We start from the raw sequence: 23,032 nt of genomic DNA, 5'->3' as shown, positions 1-23,032 counted from the left end.
GAATTATCAGAATGAATATTTTCTGAGAATTTTTGGGTACTGAAAACAGTGAAATAGAAGTCCATTCAAATACACCATGCATTAAATTGTCAGACGATTTCTGCATTATTGTCCAGATAAAAAATAAACCAATTGAGAAAGTCATTCCGGTTATAAAAAAATAATTACTTGGATAATTTACTCAGTAATCGTGCTATATTTTCAACAAAAAATGATGATGTTGACTAAATTAACTTCCAAATGCAGCAGTTATTACTAAATGATATAACTAATATTAATAATGAAACGACACGTGTTTAGTCATCAAAAACATCTCCGGAAATGTTTTTAAAACAACCATTTTATTTGGAAAAATTTAAAGAAGGAATCGTTCTGTTTCCACGTATTCCATTGATACCTAAAGGATCTCCAGTACAACAATAAAATTCTATAGACTTCAATTTCCTTTTTTTTTGGCAAGGACCATAAACAAGTCTCAAGGCTAAACAATGTATATTTGTGGTTTGGACTTAGAAAACTTATGTTTATTCTATGAACATCTATAATTTGCATGTACAAGTATAGAGAAACCATTTTAGTTATTTTTTTTTGGAAAAGATTGGTTAACCAAAAATATTGTGCATCGATTAGTACTTAGTTAAAGTAAAATTATACATTTTTATACTTTAAAATTTTAAAACCAAGTATAAAAAAATATTAAAAACATAAAAAGTTTATGATATATTTATATGTATATATAATTCTACAAGAAAATTGTATCTTTTTTCTTTTTTCTCTGTTAAATATCTGTTAATACAACAGTTAATGGGTAAATTACCATTAATAATTTAAAATATATAATTTGAAATTTAGTACATAACTTATATCCCAGTAAACCCAGTAAAATATGCGTGCAAAAACTCAAGTTGACAGTAGTCATATCAATCAATATCATACGCGTTTAGATGATATAGTTTTGTACACGTCATTCGGTGTCCGATCCCTTAGCACGGTTATATAATATTTATTTTATTTTGTCTAGACATGTTTAATAGTCTAGAAAATTGTGAAAGGCTTTCCACTGAGTTTGCTGTCTAGGGTGTAATAATAATATTATGCACCATAAATATACGACCGTTTTCCTTTTAATAGTTTTTTTTTTTTAGTATCTATATATTCTACATAAATAATGACCAATGACCAGATTATAATTAAATATATATATATACATACATACATTGTGAAAATATGGTTAGTTATCTCGATGGCATAGCATTTTTATACGCAATATTGTAACAAATACGAATTTAATGTTTATAGGGTGTACTATGATTTACAGTAAACCAAGCATTGACATTTATGTTACTAAAAACACAACTATTATCCGATATCCAAAATGTAACTAGGTTACAAAACACCCAATATAGTCTGTTTAATATATTTTTATATTATTATGATAATATTATATAATTTCAAGATAATCATTTACAAAAATGATTGGTATTTAACTGGACAATTATTTTGTCACATGTTGTGACTATTTTAACAATAAAATTAATTATTAATTTAGAAGCATATTTTATTTTACACATTATCCTTCAGAATATTCCACATATAAAAAAAATGTATTAATAGTTATAAATCATGTAAAAGTAAATTGTGATTTTGAATTTAACGGGATTCAAAAGGTTATCCCATATGTTACTGATAGGTTATGTACATAACACAATTTCGTTCGTTAATAATTCATTTTAAATATGATTATATTAATAAATGAATATTCTACTGTTTTAAGCGATAACTTTAAATTTAAATTATTCTAATGTGACATGCGACATACTATAAAGGGATAATACATTAATTTTCAATAAATTTACTATGTTATTAGTATTTCAGTTGGTTTACTATGTTCTCAGTAATATATATGAACAGTCAATAAATTTATAATAATATGTAATACTACATATACCAATTTTGAACTGAAAGAGTTTCAGATATATTACATTTTAAGCGAATTATGCATATAAAATATTTAATCTACCAGTAGTTTTAGAACGTAAAAACCGATTGAAAAAATATAGCCATGATATGATTTATAATATAGATATATATATATATATGTTTGTGTCAAACAGCGGTGGCAACAGAGACTGATTTGCGTATTTTGTTCTATAATTACTTAATCATAATTATTTATTTAAAAAAACAACAAACAAACTAAGAGAGTTGTGATAATTTTGTCACCGCATGTCAATGAACCGAAATTCCGCCCCCGACTATTTATACGTAGTGCATATAAACGCTTTTCTATCGTTGACCATAATAGTCAGTATCATGGGCATGGGGAAAAAATGTACATAATGACCTGCCTTCATTTTCTTGTATTTTCACGTTTGTCTATACAAAGTAGGTGCATACTTATTGCAATACCTTGTTAGGGTCTCTATTTCACGTGTATCTAAGATCTAATATTTATATGGAAACAGTGTTGAAGTTCATCTAATTAAAATACATAGGTACACGTGTATTTAGAATCCAAGTACTCAGTATTCGTGTAACGTGTATTAGAGTCCATGCATCCTTTCAGGTGGCATAGGGCATGTTATCGTCTTTATTATCGTTTAAAGAAAACCAATACATAATACTACTATTTCATTATTTATTTATTCTATTTTTATTTTTTTTATACAAACAAATGGCACATAATTTATTTAACATTTATTTTATTGTATTATAGCAATGAAAATTATATTATACTTAAAATAACTTACATTTTGATGTTCATTAAATTTAATTCCACCGTCAAATAAAAATTTGAATAAATGAATGTAAGAACAATCTACATTTAAAACAAAACAAATTTTTTGAGAAGTATGACAAAATTAAAAAATTAAAACTTAAAGTATTAATTTACGAGTTTGACCATTATGTCACATGAGTTCATCTATTTCTAAAAATAACGATTTTTGGTCAGTAACAATAAGCAAAATAACTCAATAAAAAAAAAATAAAATAAAAAAACATGAATATTTTATAGTCTACCTACATCAGAATTACATGAAAATATTAAAAATTCTTAGAAATAAATTATATAAAAACTTCTAGACTTTAAATACACGTGTAGTTGTAATACACATGTTAACGAACTTCTAAAACACATGTAATTAAATAGACGAGCATTAATAAGTTTCATTATTTAAGTACAAGTAAATATCTTTTAAAATAATATTATCATGAATGATAATGGTTATATGAAACAATATTTAAGAATAATGCATCCTAGAACATTATATACTATCATATATACTAAGTCGGAATTTAATAAAAATATTACATTTCAATTAATAAACAGTTTTAAATACATTTGTATGTTTTTAAGTACTTATTATATTAACATATTTTATCAAAGTAATGAAACATTTTTAAAAATAGTTACCGTCTGAACGCAGATAGTTCTTAGCACTACAACAAGGTTAAGTTAATTAATTAAGTTGATTATTATGTATTGGTTGGAAGCTCGTATATAGTAATAATCTCGACTTTTGCCATTTTAAAGTAACCCAAGTATAGTTTACGATTGCATAAGTACATCTACCTATATAAAAGTTTAGCCGAAAAGGTCTCAGTATCAATTTGTGACAAATTATTACGATTAGAAACCATCGTGATAAAATAATGGAACAAGTAATCTGACAAGTTTTTTCACATAAATTACGCATTTAGCTCTTAATTTTGGGCGATGGCTGGGTTATTACAGATAACAGTGATAATACATACAATTCAAAATAATTTATTTATAATGATTTAGGTGTTTTGTATATACTAGCTTGCCACACAGTTCAGTAATCAAAGAAAATGCACGTCAGTCACGCAGCGGCCATTGCTGCTACCGCCGTTATTGTCGTAGACGTACACGCATGCTTCCCCACACACCCACTTCTCCCGAAAATTATCGCCGAGAGGCAAGAAAAACACGGAAAACCATTTAGAAAAGGAGACGTAATGACGTTACATAATCTCTGTTTTTACGATGCCCTCACGTAACGTGGACATTCCAAAAAGATTTATAGTGTTTGTTTTCGTCTATATAAGCGAAAATATTTATTAGAATTATATTATAAACATGTAAGAGATAACGCACAATGGCACAGGACTTTAAAAAGGCTATTTCCTAGTATAAGTAGTTTTTCATGGCTCGTCAAAGTTTTTTGAACGATTAAGTAGATAATTTTCAAAAATTGCCTATGATTGTTTTGAATGAAAATTTCGACAAGAATGATTATATATCTGTAAAATGATTAAAATAACCTAACTATACAATCATTGATACTAAAATCATTGAATAAAGATAAATCGTCCCAATAATCTGGTTTCAAATTCTTGGCAAGCAAATCCCAATGAATAGCATTCACAGGAATATAAGAAAAAGAAGTTAAATTTCAACGTGAACAATAATAAAATGCCTAATAAGAACACTACTATAGTTCTCGGAATAAGTTATTACTCATGTAAAATTAAACTTATTTAAAACACATGGGTTTTATACATGAAAAATAAAAAATAAACCTGTACACCAAGAATAAACATAATGAAAATGTTAGCCAATATCAATTGAAGAACCACTTTTTCCACGTTATCAACAATATAAAAATTACTCATTTTATCTAAACTCTAATACAATTCGTTTCTTTTTATAAATAGTAACAAAAATTCTCTAAAAATTTTACTATATATACCTACTATAATTGTCATAAAATTGTTAGGGACAATACTTAACGCAGCATCAAAAAGGTCTTTTAAATCCAACTCCATTGCATGTCTACCTAACATACCTAATGCGATGCTCCTTTACACTAAATCACAGAAAATAGCCAATATGTTTACCATTAAACTCGCCAAAAACAAAATTATATAAATTATACAATCATACCATTCCATGCGAACAATCTTTGACGAAAACACACCTTTGAAAAAATTATTATTAAATTAATATTAAAAAATTATATTTTCAAACACCCATTTCTCTCTTTAGATTTGGTAATCTAATATGATCTGATATGCTCAATAAAAAAAATGGACCAACATCTCCACAAGTAATATTTTACTGATCTCTTCTCAAGATGTTAAACTTACATTGACAAAATTGATCTCAGTACAATCCTAACAAACCTCTGGTCCAAACAAAAAACCAAACATTTCGAAATAAAATATTCACTACTACAGTTGCTGAACAATCGCTTAAACAAAAAAAAAAAAACAAAAACCGTCATCAGACTTTGAATAGGTTAGACTAGATCCATTCACTGTTACTCGATGTCCTGAGAGGAACCCCCATAACATGTCCGGCAGTGCCAATCTTTCAATAAAATACATAATGATTGAGTGTGACACATATCGTGAAACAAGGATCTGCAACAAATTTTCTGATAACATATACATATTCGAAAGCCTTAGACCAATATGTCAGTTCCCAATATAGTCTCCTTCCTTCAGAAAACGGGATTGGTCAAGTTGATTTAACGAAAAAATGTTCATAATATTTAAATTTAGCTTTTAACCATAATCATTTTTTTTTACTATTTACTATTTAATAATATTGTAACATAACAATTAAACAAATAATGTAATCTTTCAATGGCCATAGTGCCTAGGGTTTTTTTAAATAAAAATAAAATATAATAATAATTATTATTATTATAATTATAAGATTATAATAAATAAAATTGTATTGAAACTATTTTGAAAACGTAATGAACTCAAACTAGTGCATAGAAATTCAGCGATTACCTAATTTGTAAGTCCCTTGAACAGATAATAGTATAATAGTATACATTTTAATGATTGCAAAAGAAAGTAGCTTATGTTAAGGTAGGTATATAAGGTAGGCTGTGGTTAAATGAGATTAACTATACATTTTTATTATTATTTTTATAACTTATATGTACGTAATATCATATATATACAATGCATATAATAGACAATGTTTGACCTAATTCAAAATATAATAAAATAAAATAATTGATAAAATAAATTATTGTTTTAATTTGATTTGGATAAATATTTTAATTTATATTTAGTATAAAACCGATTGAAAGGTGTAATAAAATTATATTAATAATTAATGCATTAATAATCTATCAGCGTTAGTAAAACTGAACAATTTAATTCATCCCATAAAATAATAAACCTAACTATTTGTTACTATGTAATTTTTGTATACCTAGATTATCTATATATGATATTTACAACGCTAAATCTAATAGAAGCATTATATTTAGTTTCTTATTCATTTTTAGACCAATGAATGCTTAAATTAACATTTAAATGTAATTTTGGTATTTTATTTTGTATGCAGAATTGAGTTTCAAATAAAATTATTTATGTAGTATTTTACCTAATTTTTTCGTGAGGTATTTAAATATTTAACTCAATTAGATAATATAGCTAAAGTTATTTTTCTCAGATTACGAAAAAAAAAAAAAATTAGCCTACACTCCAAATATCCAATGAATTTCAATAAAAGTAAATGACATAAAGTAATATACTGAACTATACATTTAAAAATACGTATAAAAGCTTTTTGTAATGGCTCAGGTCGTTACGGGTAATGAATATATAGAAAAATGACAAGAGTTTTGAGGTGGTAATAAAAATATTAAGGGTCTTATGTAAATCGTGACAAAGAGAAACCAACAATAAGGTGGTAGTATGCGATTAAAAAGGTCAAGAATAATTGTGAACAGTCGTGTATACGCAAATAAGGTGAATCGCAAGTATTAGGTAATTTTTCTACACGGAAATTTAATTTTAGAATATCAAATCTTTGTAATTAACTGGATATTACAGTTACACGCAGTCTGTTGAAAAGCACCGACGTACGTCGATGCCCGCTCATTTATCTAAGTTTTTCAAATATTAATTAAATAGTCAGTGCTCAAATTGGGAGGGGACGCAGGCGGACAGAGTCCGCTTTCATTTTCCCTTTATTTAATTAAGCGAGAAACGCTAAAAACGAGTCCCCCCTGGGGATGTTTATTTTTGAACGGTGTATTTTGATTTTGTTTTCGTTTATTTCTATTTTCTATAACAAACTGCAAAGTAATGGTTATTTTTTCCCAGAAAACGGTTATCGTTGACGACAATCACGGACTAAGATAATAATCATAGTTAAATAACTTTATCATTTTGAAGTGATTTCGGTTGTATAGTCCTATAGGTGTTTCTACTTTCTATATTTGACTACCTCTTGAGAACTTTTTGTTTAACTTTCCACCAATGGACAAGATTAACATAACAAAATGGATTGAATCGTGGGTTAAGAAAGGCAAACGAACAGGAGAGGAAGAAAATTATCTTAAAAGGATAAAAATTACTGAAGAAAATGCATACAAGAAATTGTAGAATTTAATTGAAGAATAATATTTATATCTGTAATTAATATTATTATTTCGTTATAAAATAATGTTATAGTAATAAGCAAATAAATATTATATAATAATACTTCCTTCATAGTGCCTCATTATATATGCAGGGGGGGCAGTGGACGAAGTCCATAACGGGTTACTTTACAATTTATCAGCTATGAAACGGTCTTTTTTGAACTAAAACCAGCGTCCGTTCTCAAATTTTTTTCCAATTCCAACAATGTAAATAGTTAATTATATTTCTATTTATTAACTGTACCGTTGCGATTATCACCGCACCGGGTGACCTTGAACGTCGCCCGCGTTGGTCTCAGCATGCTGCCGTCACCGGATCACAACCAAAACCGTTACGCCCTTCTCTCCAGATCGTCCTCAAACCAATTCAAAGTCGCAAAAGAATAAAGTCGTTTCTCCTTCCGCAAATTCAACAACGTTCAAAAAACCAAAAACTTCCACTGGTTAGACTCCTCCATTAACTCCGTTAACACGCTCACAATCAACACACACATTATGTAATATTGATTTGGACGGCACAATCGCAGCCGAAAATATCACGTTTAATTCGGAACTCGCGAATGATATCCAACAACTTGTTGATGTTGACGTCGTCTCAGGCTCAGCGGCTATATAACCCGATGGACACAAGACTTTTGCTTCAAACTATACTGGTCCCCTTCATATTATGATATCATCCAATGCCAATAAAAACATCGGTAATTTTCATCCCGTTAAATTGGGTAAATTTTTTATTACGAATTTTAAAAGAATCACCAACATCACACCAATCGGGTCACATAGAGTGAAAATTACCTTTAATTCACTGTTTAATTTCTTCCTGGTTGGCAGAAAACGATTATTTAGCCACCATCCCAAGTTCTCTCATATCTCTTTCTGGCACGGTGGGATACCATTTGTCCCACATTTGTCAAAATAATTATACACCAAAACTTGAAATAAATAGTTTTTATATCCCGTTATATATGTGGTTTTCTTGAAATAAGACTGATATCAAATTATTTGAAGTTATCATTAATGAATTCTTGGAAATTTTTTTTTTTCTTTTTGTCGACCAAACATTTCTAATTTTGTTTTTCTTACATCTCCCAATTAAATCTATAAATATGAATTATATTATTACATGTAAAAGAATATGTAGTATAGATTCATTCAATGCTAGTAAAATCATTTTATCGATAATTTTTCGTTTGTAAAGACAAAAAACGTAAGCGTCCAATTTATAACCCACCATGCAAGAAATGAGAACCGTAGACGATACGAATTAATTTATAACATTTATTAATTTTTTATTATTAAAATAATTGTAGTTAATTTGTATTTTAAACGTCATAATTATTAAAAATGAGTAATAATAAAAACAAGGAGGACATTTGTCATGTATTATTTGAACAAATTGCTTCTGATAATAGTGATTGTTCGTGTGACTAATCTGGTGATGACGGATTACCATTTACCTTCACGTCAACTAATCATTTCCGAATCTTCTTCAGAAACAGAGTATGAAGACTCAGAAATTTTAAATTTGGATTACCATAATTATTTACTACCCTCATTATTAAAAAAAACCCAATGTTCAAACAAAAGAAAAATTATTCAGAAAGATATTGAAATCCCAAGAAAAATATTAAATCACTCTCGACAATAGTTTAACTATATACCAATATGGCACTTTGATTTATATTTTTATTATTTCTTATAATTCAGATTCAGGCCAAACAATACATAAAAAGAATGGCGGATATAAGTGAGGCTTCCAATGTGAATTCTCCCCCGTTTTGCTAATAACTAATTATTATGATTATGAATTATTTAATGATTATTATTTTATAAAATAATAAGTGAATACTTATTTTATCTCTATATATAATTTTTTTTTTTTTTTACAAATATACATACATATTTATATATATTATGGAGGGACTTTTTTATATAAATTGTGTAAATGTACAATTTTTATCATTAAATAAAAGATTTAAGTAATTAAATATAATATGATTTATATTTTATTGATACTCATTTAAACCTACCACTTGCTGCACGGTGGGATATATGTAGAGATGTGAGCTCAATAAATTTACCCGGTAAAATTTACGGGTAAAAGTAAATTTACGTAGATTTTACCAAGTATTTTTTTAAAAATTGTATTTGATGATCTCTTATACTATTTAAGAACTTTATGCTTAAGAGTGATATAAATATAGATACTATTATATATTTTTATATATATATATGCGTATTAAATATATTTTAAAATAAATTCTAATTTGAATACTTGATACATTTTTGGAAGAAACAAAATTGACAAAGCAGACTCCGCAGAGCATATGATTTTTCAGTGTCTGCACTCAAGTGCACTCAATGATTTTGGACTTGCTGCTAAAAGACACGACGGAGAATTTGGTCCACCATCTTGATGACGTCGAAGACCTACTGTGAAAACCCCGTAATCTTCCAGAGAAAGACCTGGACCCTGCTGATTACGAACGCCTTCTATCAGTATGGTCGCGTGTTCATTAAGTGACTAAAACTATCTTTCCGAGAAAGTAGGTGGATAGAGAAAATTAGAATAAAAATTCAGAGGACAACCAGGTCGGTGAGCTTCGCGAGTCGACCCCAGAAAAATATGAAAGAGAATGCCGACCTATGGAAACGGAACCTAGAGAGGGTGAACGCATGCATACTCGTACCACGCGTTTTAGGTGGAGGTGACATCGGTCAAGTATTCCTAACTGCGAAAATAATTATAAAAATAGAATATTTGCTTAAAAGTATGGAAATATGTGATTTTATTAAAAAAAAGACAAGAATTAAATTTAGGATAACATAAAGAATAAATTTGTGAATAGTGAAAGACATAAAAAAATTTTTCAGAAAACTACCGTACCTATAAAATCTGAAATAGTTCTATTTATAAATTACTGAATGTAGAGTGATAGTTTTATTGATATGAATTCATGTATATTGATATACCAATAATGAATATATAATATTGAAACAGTTAATTATTTATGCAGTTTAGGAAAATACATACATACATTTTTATATAATCTAGGAATATAAATAATTAATAGGAGAAAAAAATGATATAGCTTATTTGAAGTGCACACTTATGTCATTATTTTCTGCATAATTTAATGACGTTTTGGACAGAACTTCTGAACCCTGCTAATTAATGTTTGTTTGGTCCATTTTTTGTATTCCTCGGTTGTCACTCGTAACGACCACCATTATTTTTCCATACCACTATAAAAAATAAAAAATAATGGAAGCCATATGACTATTGTTTTGTATTTTATTCGTTACAAATACCTGAGTAAATGCTTTTTATAACTAAAAAAAAAGAAAATATTAAACTAACCCAATAAAGATTACAGTATTTCAGAGTGATACTACAACAGGACACCATGGTTTTACTATATATATAAGGAATAATTTAAGCTTATTATGATGGAGACAGGCAACAACTTTAAAAGCTGTTATTATATTCATTTTTGTAATAAGAAAATAAAAAAATTTAAAAAATATTGGTAAATTATTATTACTTTTTCACAATTTAATCTTCACCAAAACAATTTATTGTTTATTTATAATTGGGTATGCGGAATTGGATACTGTGTGAATTTAACAGTACCTGGTTAAAAATTGGCTATTGACAAAAAGTGAATTCGTGTAATATCTCAATAAAATGTTTGAATAGGCATTGTACGCATTTAATGAAAGTATTTTTTTTCAATGCTTTTATCTGTACTTATTAAAATTTTTTCAGAAAGACTTCCTGGTAAATAGGATTAACCAAATGTAACACCAACGTTATTTTCTAGGTTTTCCAGGGCATCTAACATTATACAACGCTATGTATAATTTAATTATCACTGCTACGGGAACTGTTTGTGCTTGTATATACACGTCGTAAAGAACTCTAGACTTTTTATGGGAGGAGACTTTTCGAAAAGTTCACAAAGTGGAATTCTTTTATTTTTAATGTTCTTTAGAAATAGGCAAGCAATAATGATTAGTAGTACAAAAGAAATAGAAAGGAAAAAGGGTCACTAGTTTTATTTATTATAGAAAGAGTTGGAAATATAATAGGGAAAAGCAAAAAATAAATTAAAAACCTTTTTTATTATATTTTTTTATCTAAGAACTTTTTTTTTAAAGGAAATTGTCTTTGTTATTGCTATTTCATACTATTTCTAATGGAACTAGCATTGAATATCTGGTTAGACTAAACCCTAGAAAAACCACCTAGACTTACTTCAGAAACAGTAATTACATTTGACCGTTGGGATGCAATTATATCGAAAGTGAATGTCTACTACTATCTACTTCTAATACAAAAGTAGAATGTAGAATAGAAAGGATTATTTTCGAAGGGTTTATTCGCTCGAGGACAAATATTTAATTACCAAAAGGCTTTTCTTTGGACAAACAACAAAATCAGACCAGAATCATCTGAACACAATCATTATCATTGTACAACCATCGCTAAGAGAGTAGGCACTCTCTGCCATCTATCGTTACAAGTTATGTTAAATCGAATGATTGTAAAGAAATTAAAAAAAGGCTATTTTGATAGTATCTTCTATCGATACTTGTGTGTGTGTGTGTTTGTGTGTGTAAATCAGGTAAACCTAAGATAAAAGTTTGAAAAGAGAGAGTTTGTAGGATTATACTAGATAACAGTACCCTGGCAAGAGTAAACGAGAAAACAAAATTGTGAATTGGTAGTCTTGTAATATAATGACTAATACACTCATCAAAATCAATTAGATTTGAAGTAAACGTTGACAAAATATTTAAAGAGATATGAAATGAAACAGTTAATATAATACAATATGTACTTAAGATTAAAATACAAATCAGTGACAATAATCATTAGATTCATATCTTTAAAAGTCATTAGTCACTTTTAAATAACTTTTCAACATAATAATTAATCCGGTTATGAATTAAAATAATTTTGAATAATTATAATTTATTTTTATTTTTCAATAATTATCATTGAACCTCTAAAGTAACTTCAAGCATGATAACTGATTAAGATCCATCTGGTGTAAATAACATGATCATGATGTTTACTTACGCAACTTATGAACATAATATTGAAAGCTTCGATTAAAAATTCAAATAAAATCTTAAAGTTATACGAAGATAACAAATAAATTATATAATTTAATTAAAAGCATTAATCTTAATTTATTCAGTAATTTCAAATAAAAATATTTATTTTCTTTTACTACATTATTGTACCTTTATAGTTAATATGTTTGTTAAGCTCGAGGAATCGCTCATTCCGTCAGATATGTGAAATTTTATAATTAGAGAATGCCTAACTTATACTCAGGATCGTAATGTTTACGAGCTACTCCATTAACTTGGTTTGGACCCGAAATCATTAAAAACAAAATCTAATAATACTTAAAAAAATATTTAACCCTATTTAAGACATTTCCAACCCATAAAATAATACAAGTAAATTTATTTATACTAATAATACATTTTTTTTAATCCTCCTCTTCAATACATCTGAAATATATTCTTCGATTTTACCTCCTAACGTTCCATCATTCCACGTGCCTATTCTCACTTTATACCTATTTCTCATACCTAGGAGCAGATTCAACCCAATGTGTAATGGAGATGTCTCTGTACTGTTGACATTACCCGTGTTGGGTAGATCTGAAGTTCAGATTCTGAACACATAAATGACGAAATAGTTACCATACTGGCGGTCCGGTTAGTATCACACACTTATCTTCTCCGTCTCCTTCACCTCTAATTATGATACATTTTTTTATCTGTCATCCTCCCGCACATCTGAGATGGGACAAACCGCCCAAATTTTGTTTCGGATTCATCATACTCATTGACAAAATTTTACACCGGCGACCTGACGCAACCTCATTAAGTCATCTTTTTCGATTGGCTGAGAAACCGTGGAAATATTTTGATCCCATTCCACAGGGATCTTATTACTTCTTGATTGAATTTTAAAATAATATTTCATATTGTGAAAATGTTAGTATCTCATGTTATAAAAAAAATTTGTATTTCAAATGATTACAAATTGGTATATTGGTATTTGTGCAAAATTTAATATAACTAAATGTGAACAATTAAGCTTAAAGAATTTACTATAATGTTTTAACAAAACAAAAAAAAAAACTTTAAGAATGATATTTCCAGTGTAAAATATACTTCAACAATGTTAGTTAAATTAAATATCATTTTAAACGCTCGTTATTGTTGCCTTATTTTTTAAAACATTTTAACACAAGGAAATCAAATAAAATCATGGTATACATGTTTGGTTGCAGAAAATGAAAGAAAGAGGTTTGTTGACATGAAGATTTGGCCAAAAAAAGAAATAAATGTAGTGAAGAACACGATTAATTCGACACGTCTGGAACGAGAGAGAATTCTCTCGCTGTGAACAATTTTTCAAAACGCCCTTCGACGTCTACTGGATAGAGGAAAGAAAAAAAAACAACAAAATGTTACCGTTGAAGAAGGTGAAGCAATGTGGCACAAATAGAGCAGAATGGTAAACGAAGGAATGAGTAAAAATGTTGGGTTCGACAAGAACTGTAAATATACGAACAGGCGGTGGTCTCGCTGTCAAATTCAGAGAAGTGTTTAAGGCGGTAAAATAGGCAATCGATAAGGGCCGGGGCGGGGTTCCTACAATAATATTTTCTTTCTTCTTTTCACTGGGTTTGAAATCCATTTGTCCTTCTACCCTCCTTTCATGTCATTCGAACGTCGCACTAGTCTTCGGTGCGTTGTGCAACACGCATAGAATGCAGTTGTTCACGTATCGAGTACAAAATTTTATCGATTGAATTTGTTTACCTTAGTCTCCTATTACGTCTATGGAGTAAGATATAGAGTTTTTTCATTTTAATGAAATATAATACAATAAATTATATAAAAATATTATATGAGATTCACTAAACATTTATACTGAGAATTAAAGTACATTTTATTTTTGAAAAGGGTATTAATTAAGGATGATTGATTCGAATTAAATAAAAATAAAATTTAAGAAAACCATGATTCATTCAACATTGAAAACAATAAAAGTATTTACAATTCAAGATTATTTCACCATTATGTCTCTTGGACACCTTTAAGGTTTGATTATAAGAATATTAATAAACAAATTGAGTTATCTACTCGACTACTCTTATTTAAATGTACTTTTATAGCATTTTATACTGAAAGATAAGTAATTTATAGTTTAAGATAGATGACTCAGAGAATATTTTACATACCTACTATATTTTTTTTTAAATTAATTATACACTGTATAAGAGTATATGATTGAATAATAAACATTTATTGATGAATAATATTGTAATACTAATTGATACGTGGTAATATAATTTTATTTAACATTGTTTGTGTTTGTTATATGACATAAAATTAATATTTACAAAAAATACGTATGATCTAATGATCATCGAGTATATATTTAATCAAAGTAAATACCGTAGCATATCTATTCACTACAGTCAATACAAATAAAGTAATATACATATTTATATTCCTAATAAATATTGAATAAAATTATAATAAATTGAAGAAAATTAAACGGTTCGTGAGACTGCTTGGAAACATACAAATTATAATTAATTATCATTTTATTCTAATAAAATAATAAAATAAACGTAAAATATTGCAAAATCAGTATTCATACATTATGTTTTAAAGTAAACGTGTAAGAAGATGATCATATTTTCAAAAATCAGTAATAGAATACAGCCACAGATCAAACTACATATACTTATTAATTATATATAGGGAACGGATTTATATGTAATAAAAATACAGAAATATGTACATACTCGTATATATGTAAGTATAATTTATAAAATATGTGCTAAAAACATCCAAATATGTGGGGGAAAAAAATTTAAAAAAAAAAGTGATTATTATTAATAAATTATCAAAAAGATTTGTTGCATTGAATTATTACAATATCTTGTAAATTATCAAATGTTAAATGTCGCCTATTGGGTATCAAAATATTTTTAAAATGGCTAAATTATCGTTTCACATCAACCGATGTATTAAAAGCATATTTCAAGTGCATACTATCAGAAGGCGATAATTCCAAATTTTTAAAAGGTTGTCTGCCATTCATTATGTCATTGATTGTTTTAAAATCAATATTGCCTGGAATTTTTTTCTGTAACAGCATGAATTTTCTTTTTTACGACATTTATTGGTCCGCTTACGAGTTTTAATCGCTGATTCAACAATTTGCATACTATCATTTGGGGACATATCTTTTATTAATAATTTTGTTAAATTATTTTTAATTAAAATTAAATTATTTTCAATGTTACATTTTGCATAATATTTTGAGCTTTTCCAATAGCAATAAAAGTTTCTGGATCTAATTTTGAAATAGTTTCTTGTATTTTTGTACGAAGAAGATGTATGAATGATGAAATGATAAAAATATGTTTAAAAATATTTAAATATTAGTGAAATATGTAAAAAAAATGTAATTATACCAAAATATGTAAGAATATGTAAAATAAAAGTATCATAATTTTAATAGGAATGATTTAAATCATAAACATTTCTTATAGATTCTTAAATATCTCGTTTTAATAAAAATATGCATCTACATATAAATCCGTTCCCTAATTATATATAACTATATATACGTATTAATTGTACCATTATGTGTCCTAACAGTCATATACATATTTTAATTTAAAATTGAACACACAAATTTTTATGAGTAAAGACATTCTCAGACATAAAACATGCACATTTTAGAATCATCAAAATTATACAATTTTACTATATGATTGTTATTATTTTCTATTTATAATTAATATCTGTATTACAATAATAATAGTTTATTATATTAAATTCAAGGATTATAATATCAATAACCAATAAATCAAATGTATTATTATTCGTTAATAACCTAACCTTTTTAGTTTCGAATACTTATTTAATGTTTGGATTGAATTAATATCATTTGAAAAATATAGTATTAAAAAACTACAACATTTGTATTATTAATATAATTTTACAATAATTGTTATTAAATTAATTAAATTAATTATATTTAATTAATTATTAAATATAAGCCCCTATAGTTATTGTAACTATTAATTGTATATGAAATATCTAGAATTCACATAACATAGCCCATATCATTATTCTATAGTTTCTTATTAGAATTTGGTTCAAATTTAGTTGCATTTGTCCATCAATAGGTACTTGAGTTAAACTAAATCAGTAACAGCTTAATATATTTAAATATAAATAAAATGCTGAGTAATGCAATATTAGAATGTATTATATAAAATAAAAATGTAGAAATGTATTAAATTCAAGTCCGGCTTAGTAATAATGCAATAAAGTACACAATAGTATTTCAGGTATAACATTAATACAACTTAATAAACAATATCATTGACATTTTATTTGAAATTTTGATAAAATTAAACAAAAGTATTTTAATTTTATTAATTTAAATTATAATTTCATACATTTACACGTAAAATTATTATTTATTTTTTACACAATTATACATAAATTAGTTTATTTTTGTTTGATTTTCCTTTTTAAAAAGTTATCATTATCAAGAACAACTTTTAGCCATGATGTTGTAATTAATTATGGAGTTATTATTATTAATTGTTTATTGAAATTATGTTGTTTTATATAAATCAATAATAATTATACCTATGAAATAGTATTCTTTACAAGAATAATAATTTATAATACCACGTTCTTTTAGTTAAAAACAGTAACATACATTAAAAATATCAATATCAAGTTGTTGATTTCTACTAAAGTCGTATAGAATTTAATTTTAGAAATTCAACTGTAAAAATCATACAGATGATTTTTTAAATTAATGAAATGATAGAAATATATTTTACTGGTAGATTGTTAAAAAGGATGTTAATTTTACTTACGGTAACTAAACGAATCGGTCGGCTCCAGCCGATGTACAAACAATAACGCAAGAACCACAATCCACTGCATTGTATTCCGCCGACCTGCCCACACGATCATTTTTGAACCACAAAACAATCCGTTTTATCGCATCGATGCGAATCGATATCGGAAAATACGTCCGTTATGTTATTTTTTAAGTTTAACCATGAACAATAAGAATACTCCACTGATCGGAAACCCATTGGACATAGTGGAGGTAAGTTCTACACCTAAAAAATTAACAAAAAAAATATTATTGAAAATCACAAATATTATAATTCATATTGTATTTTTAAAAGTATTGCACTGTATTATCAATAATAGTTTATATTTTTCTGCTACTTTAAATAGTTTTCAATGTTATCCTAAAGAACATAAATGACTAATTTTTAGTGTAATGCATAAATATCACTATAGATTTACTGTTGTTGAGTGTCAAAAATGTATGAATACATCATAATGTAGTTGAATATTTCATTAAAATACACGTTATACGGATAACATTTTAAGTGAATCAATGTCACCATGACTATTGTTCAAAGATCACAACCATCGAAATATATAAATTATAATAAAATATGTAACAAAACATGATCATATTTTTACGTTACCACTTATATAATTATTTAAAATCATAAATTAAATTTAAATTTTATGTCTATCAGGAAATATATACTAGTCTTCGAGATGACTCCATGAGGTTTTCGAGGTTAAAGTCAACAAAGGCAATTGAATCAAAAATATTATTTAAACCATTATAAACAGGGATGATACAAAAATATTTTATAATAAGCAAGATAGAAATAGTTTAAAAGAGGATAATATAAACAGAGCAGTTTTAGATTGGAAACCAATTGAAAAAAGATCTCGAAGAATACCTAGAAAAAGTTGGTTAAATGTTGTGGAAGAGAACCTTTACAGAATAGGAGTACAAGAATGAAGAAAAATAGATCAGGATAGAAAGAAATGGAAAGAGATCATGATAGCAACGAAAACTCTTAGAGAGAATTAAATGTTAAAAGAAAAAGAAAAAGATTTCACAAAAAGCATATCAAATACGATATGATTACAAACCCAATTTTAAACATAAAAATTGTAACTTACATTTGAAAAAAACAAATAGGATCACAAGATAGATCAAAAAATAAAAGCAGGCCTACAAAGTATATTCAAATACAAACTATTCGATCATTTATTTTTAATAAAATAAAATAGTTTTTTTACCGATATTCTTAATTCGGCAGTGAAAGGGTTGATTTTAAATTTGTTTTTTATATGACATTAGTTTTTCTTAATTAAATTGTATAAACTGTATACCATACATGAGTCTAAAAGATGGACGTAATTACTAATTGTGAAATAATAATTGTGTACATAAATATATTTATTCATAAAATAATTCTATTTATTTTAGTATCTAATCAATGGTTAATATTTTAATATTGAAAAAACCGTAAAAGAAACTCTTTATAGTTATTGTATTAAGACATATAACGTAAGTAATTTATAGGATTAAAAATATACAAAATATTGAAAGAAGAAACAATCATAGATGTATAAATGAATAGATAAATTATTATATTTCACTTAAACCTTCTGAAAATAAATTATAAATTATTCATTTTAACTATATTTTTCATGACCACGTTACATAGGCCAAATGCATGCAAATACTGAGATAAATATATAAATATATATAAACAGTCAAAATAAATGTAAAAAGGAAGCTACAGTATTCCCAGAAGATGTTTTCTTCTTATTTTAATCAAAACCAGAGTAAAATGTGTAGTTGCACTATAAAGTATTCCTTCCTCTCTCACATGTGTTACTCATATATTTTTAACAATTCCATTACTAGCCACCAAGTACTTTTTGTTGCTAGAAATAGAGAAGATTTTACACTTTACCTTGGCATTACGGTGGATCTATTAAAGAAAATGGACATTATGAAAATAAAAAAATATCTGGAAAATGTATTGTTATATTTTACGAAAATATTTTAATTATTGTTCAAAGTAATTTTTAATTGAAAATGAGTCTAATATGTTTTATATTTGAAATAAATAAAATAAAATTATCTGCAATACTCAAAAATTATAAAAATAATAATATTACAATAGGATTTTCTAAATTATAATAATAAATTGTTTTCAATATAATAACTTGCCAATCAATTCATTTAAATATTATCATCATACAATAGTTATAAATATAATAAGTTTTCTAAATGTATACTATTTTTATTATATTAACATATAAATATTTAATAAGTAGTCTCAGGTCAGTAATTAATATATATACATTATACTGATGAATTTTGCAGCCATGAGGCAAATAGGCATCATAAATAACTTTGCAGTACTGTCTATCACATTTTATAGAAACATTATTTGACTTTTAATTGATTCAGTATTCGCAATTTAAAAATGTACTACATATTTTGTGTGATTACGAATACAATAGTCTGCAAATCACACTTTAAGATGTAGACTAAAACAATAGAGTTGCAATTTGATACATAAAAATACTGCAGTCATCATAAATTTGAAAAGATTTTATTGAATAATGAGCATACAACAGCCACTTTGCAAAGTTAGAACCAATTGTATATTAAAATAATGATCAAAAATTAAATGAATTAAACGTGTAGAGAACAGAAACAAATATTGGCAAGATTAAGTGACTAATGATATAAGATTTTAAATAAAAATATTTTATATTTTAAAATAAATAAATATTAAATTTCTATTAAACTATTATTTTGGTTCTGAAAAAATAAAAAGCAGTGTTGATTAAATTTTAATAATTTAGTGATTTTTGAATAATTATAGTTTATATTAATAGTTATATTACTTATATAATTCTGAAATAAATACATTTTATTAATACATTGATAAACTTAAAAAAAAAAAATCATTAATAGCAAACAAAAAGCTTGTTTTTTTTTATTTCTTATAATAATAACAAAGATCTATTTTTTACTAAATGGTTCTTATACATACTAGTATAATCCATTATTAAAACACATATTAAATTTGCATGATCAATAGTTTATAAAAAACATTTTTATCTAAGACTTGAATACATTGGATAAATTGAAGCTCATACGATTACCCAAAATTTAATATTTAATTTAGTAAAATTTTTAGTAAAAAAAAAACATTAAGTTAATTTTTATTTATTGAAAGCTAAATGTATTTATTTAATGCATTTAAAAAAAAGTTTTGCATCAATGTAAAAAGAAATCAAATATGAAGTAATTTCATATCGAGGTCCATTCAAGAGTGATTTTAAAAGTCTTCAATGTCAGGAAATTAAAGTGCATCATACTAATATTTCATAAATATATAGTAGAAAATATCAATGAAAGAACAAATGTCTTTTAATAAATTAAAGATGTCTTATGATTTTAGAATATTTACAGTGAAAATATGACCATCCTGAAAACTAAAATTAATTTAATTGCAATACCGTTTATATTGAAATATAATGGCGATTGTCGTCATTTATAAACTGTACGTTCCAAGACTGCGAAAATAATTGAACATGTATTATTCGATTACGGTTGAATTCACTCCCCCGCTTTGTATATGTCTCTATCGAAGGCGTTACCCGTGAGTTGTTTCTCGGATGTACTTACTGGTTGACGTACATGGATGATTTATTGTATAGGGTCACATACGTAGGGAATAATATTTTTTTGAAAATATGATTTGGAAAATATTGTATGGAAAATATAACACGTCGATAAAATGTCATTCGGTTTATTATTCTTATTCACCCTTAAGAACGCAACAATGTTCCATATTATTAGGGGAATATGAAACTAAAAAGTATCGAGAATTAGTTCTCATATATTTATAATTCATTTTTTTTTATTTATTTTTTTTTTTTTTTTTTGTTAATTTCGGTATAAATAAAAATTATTCAAATCTATATGTATAAAAATGGAGCCAAAAATGTATAACATTTCATCAATTAAGAACGACTTAGCTGATTTGGCTCAAATTTTTCTTAATTGTTCGTAATTGCCAGGAGGAGGTGTTTACGAAAAAAAATATTGGAAAAGTGCTATTGTTTAATAAATCGTAGTTTAATTTAATAATTTTTGACCGGTCGATAACTGCGCAATTTAAAATGAATTATTAAATGAAACTATTAAAAAACTATTAAAAATTATTTAAAAACTATTAATTTTATTTTCGATATTAAATGACGGGTATTGCATTAATATTAAACAACAAGATCCCAAGATAGGTGTCAAAACCAACTAGAATGTTAGTTCGAAGGATTATTATGAATATCGGTTGATGATTAGACGCGATCAGGACAACGTTATTCTACGATGTCATGAGCTTTGTCAACAATTCATGGTCGACATGTATGTAAAGATAAAGAGCGAATGATTTTGATATTTGTGATTCAATCAAAAAAAGCTGCGTGCGGAAGATTCTCAAAACAATTGTTAGATATCGGTGAAGGGAAAATTACTACAGATGAAACGAAATGCATAAAACTAACGACCGATTTCTGCACAATCATTGATTCATAAGATGCTTTCATTGACCAGATATTGCCCAATGCACACAGACTACACAAAAATCATAAGTGGCTGGTAGAAAGAGTAATTTTAGCAGCCAAAAAATGTGGACGCCAACGAATTGAATCTCAAGATACAATATTTGTTACCTGGAGACTTGGTGTCATACAAATCTATTGATACAGTTTGCGATGCTACTGAAGCTGTAAATTATCCAACAGAGTTTTTAAACTAATTGGATTTACTAGGTTTACCAGATTTACCAGGCAAGCCCCGCATAATTTACAACTGAAGGTTGGATCTTCGGTTATTTTTCTTCGTAATTTGAACCCACCACGGTTGTTCAATGGTACGCGATTAGTCGTTAAAAAATTAATGAAAAATTTTATCGAAACCATCGTTTTAAATGGCAAATTCCGTGAAAATATATTATTACCGTGAATCCCTATTATACCCACAGATGTGCCAATACAATTTAAGCGCCTTCAATTTCCAATTAGATTGGCATTTGCAATGACTATCAATAAGTCTCAAGGCCAAACGATGTCTGTCTGTGGCTTAGATTTGAGCACATCATGTTTTTCACACGGACAATTATACGTGGCGTGCTTTTGAACCATCCAGTTTGTTTTAGCGAAAGATAGGATAGCAAAAAATATTGTACACTTTTTTGCATTAAGGGATTGATATTGGTTTTTATTAATATTGTCATAATTAGCGATATATATAATTATAAAGGATCAATTTGAATAAATTATTAAAAAAATAAATGTTTGATGTTTTTTTATTTTTATATTCCATCACCGTTCACAGCACTCCATACCTCTTCTACTTATATACCACATCCTTACACACTTATATTAAATTAGTTATTTTTTTCTAGCAAAATATTCTCTAGAAATAATTTATATGACTAAAAACGTTTGTCGGGTCAGCTAGTATAGTATGAATATTTTTCTTTTACGAAAAAATGAATACCAGTATGGAATAGGTGTGTCAATTTCTACGTATTGCAATTACAATTTTAGTTATATTGTCTTCCTATAGGTCCTGAAACATGCAGAAAATATGCATGTATTTTTTTTATATAAATTAAAAA

General features: G+C 26.6%; 1 protein-coding gene across 1 annotated transcript in view; it reads right to left on the bottom strand.

The window, feature by feature from the left end:
• LOC112693509 (discoidin domain-containing receptor 2) overlaps nucleotides 1-23,032 on the bottom strand; it is a 347,933-nt gene that overhangs the window by 292,680 nt on the left and 32,221 nt on the right. Inside the window, exon 2 of the mRNA XM_025568621.1 lies at nucleotides 17,372-17,623. Coding sequence (XP_025424406.1) covers nucleotides 17,372-17,471 — 100 coding nt within the window. The 5' untranslated portion in view covers nucleotides 17,472-17,623. The remainder of the gene's footprint in view (nucleotides 1-17,371; nucleotides 17,624-23,032) is intronic.

The sequence above is a fragment of the Sipha flava genome, unplaced genomic scaffold, assembly GCF_003268045.1.
Source record: "Sipha flava isolate LNK unplaced genomic scaffold, YSA_version1 88_pilon_pilon, whole genome shotgun sequence".
NCBI lineage: Eukaryota > Metazoa > Arthropoda > Insecta > Hemiptera > Aphididae > Sipha > Sipha flava.
The sequence above is the reverse complement of the archived record's forward strand: the minus strand, read 5'-3'. Positions and strand labels throughout refer to the sequence as shown.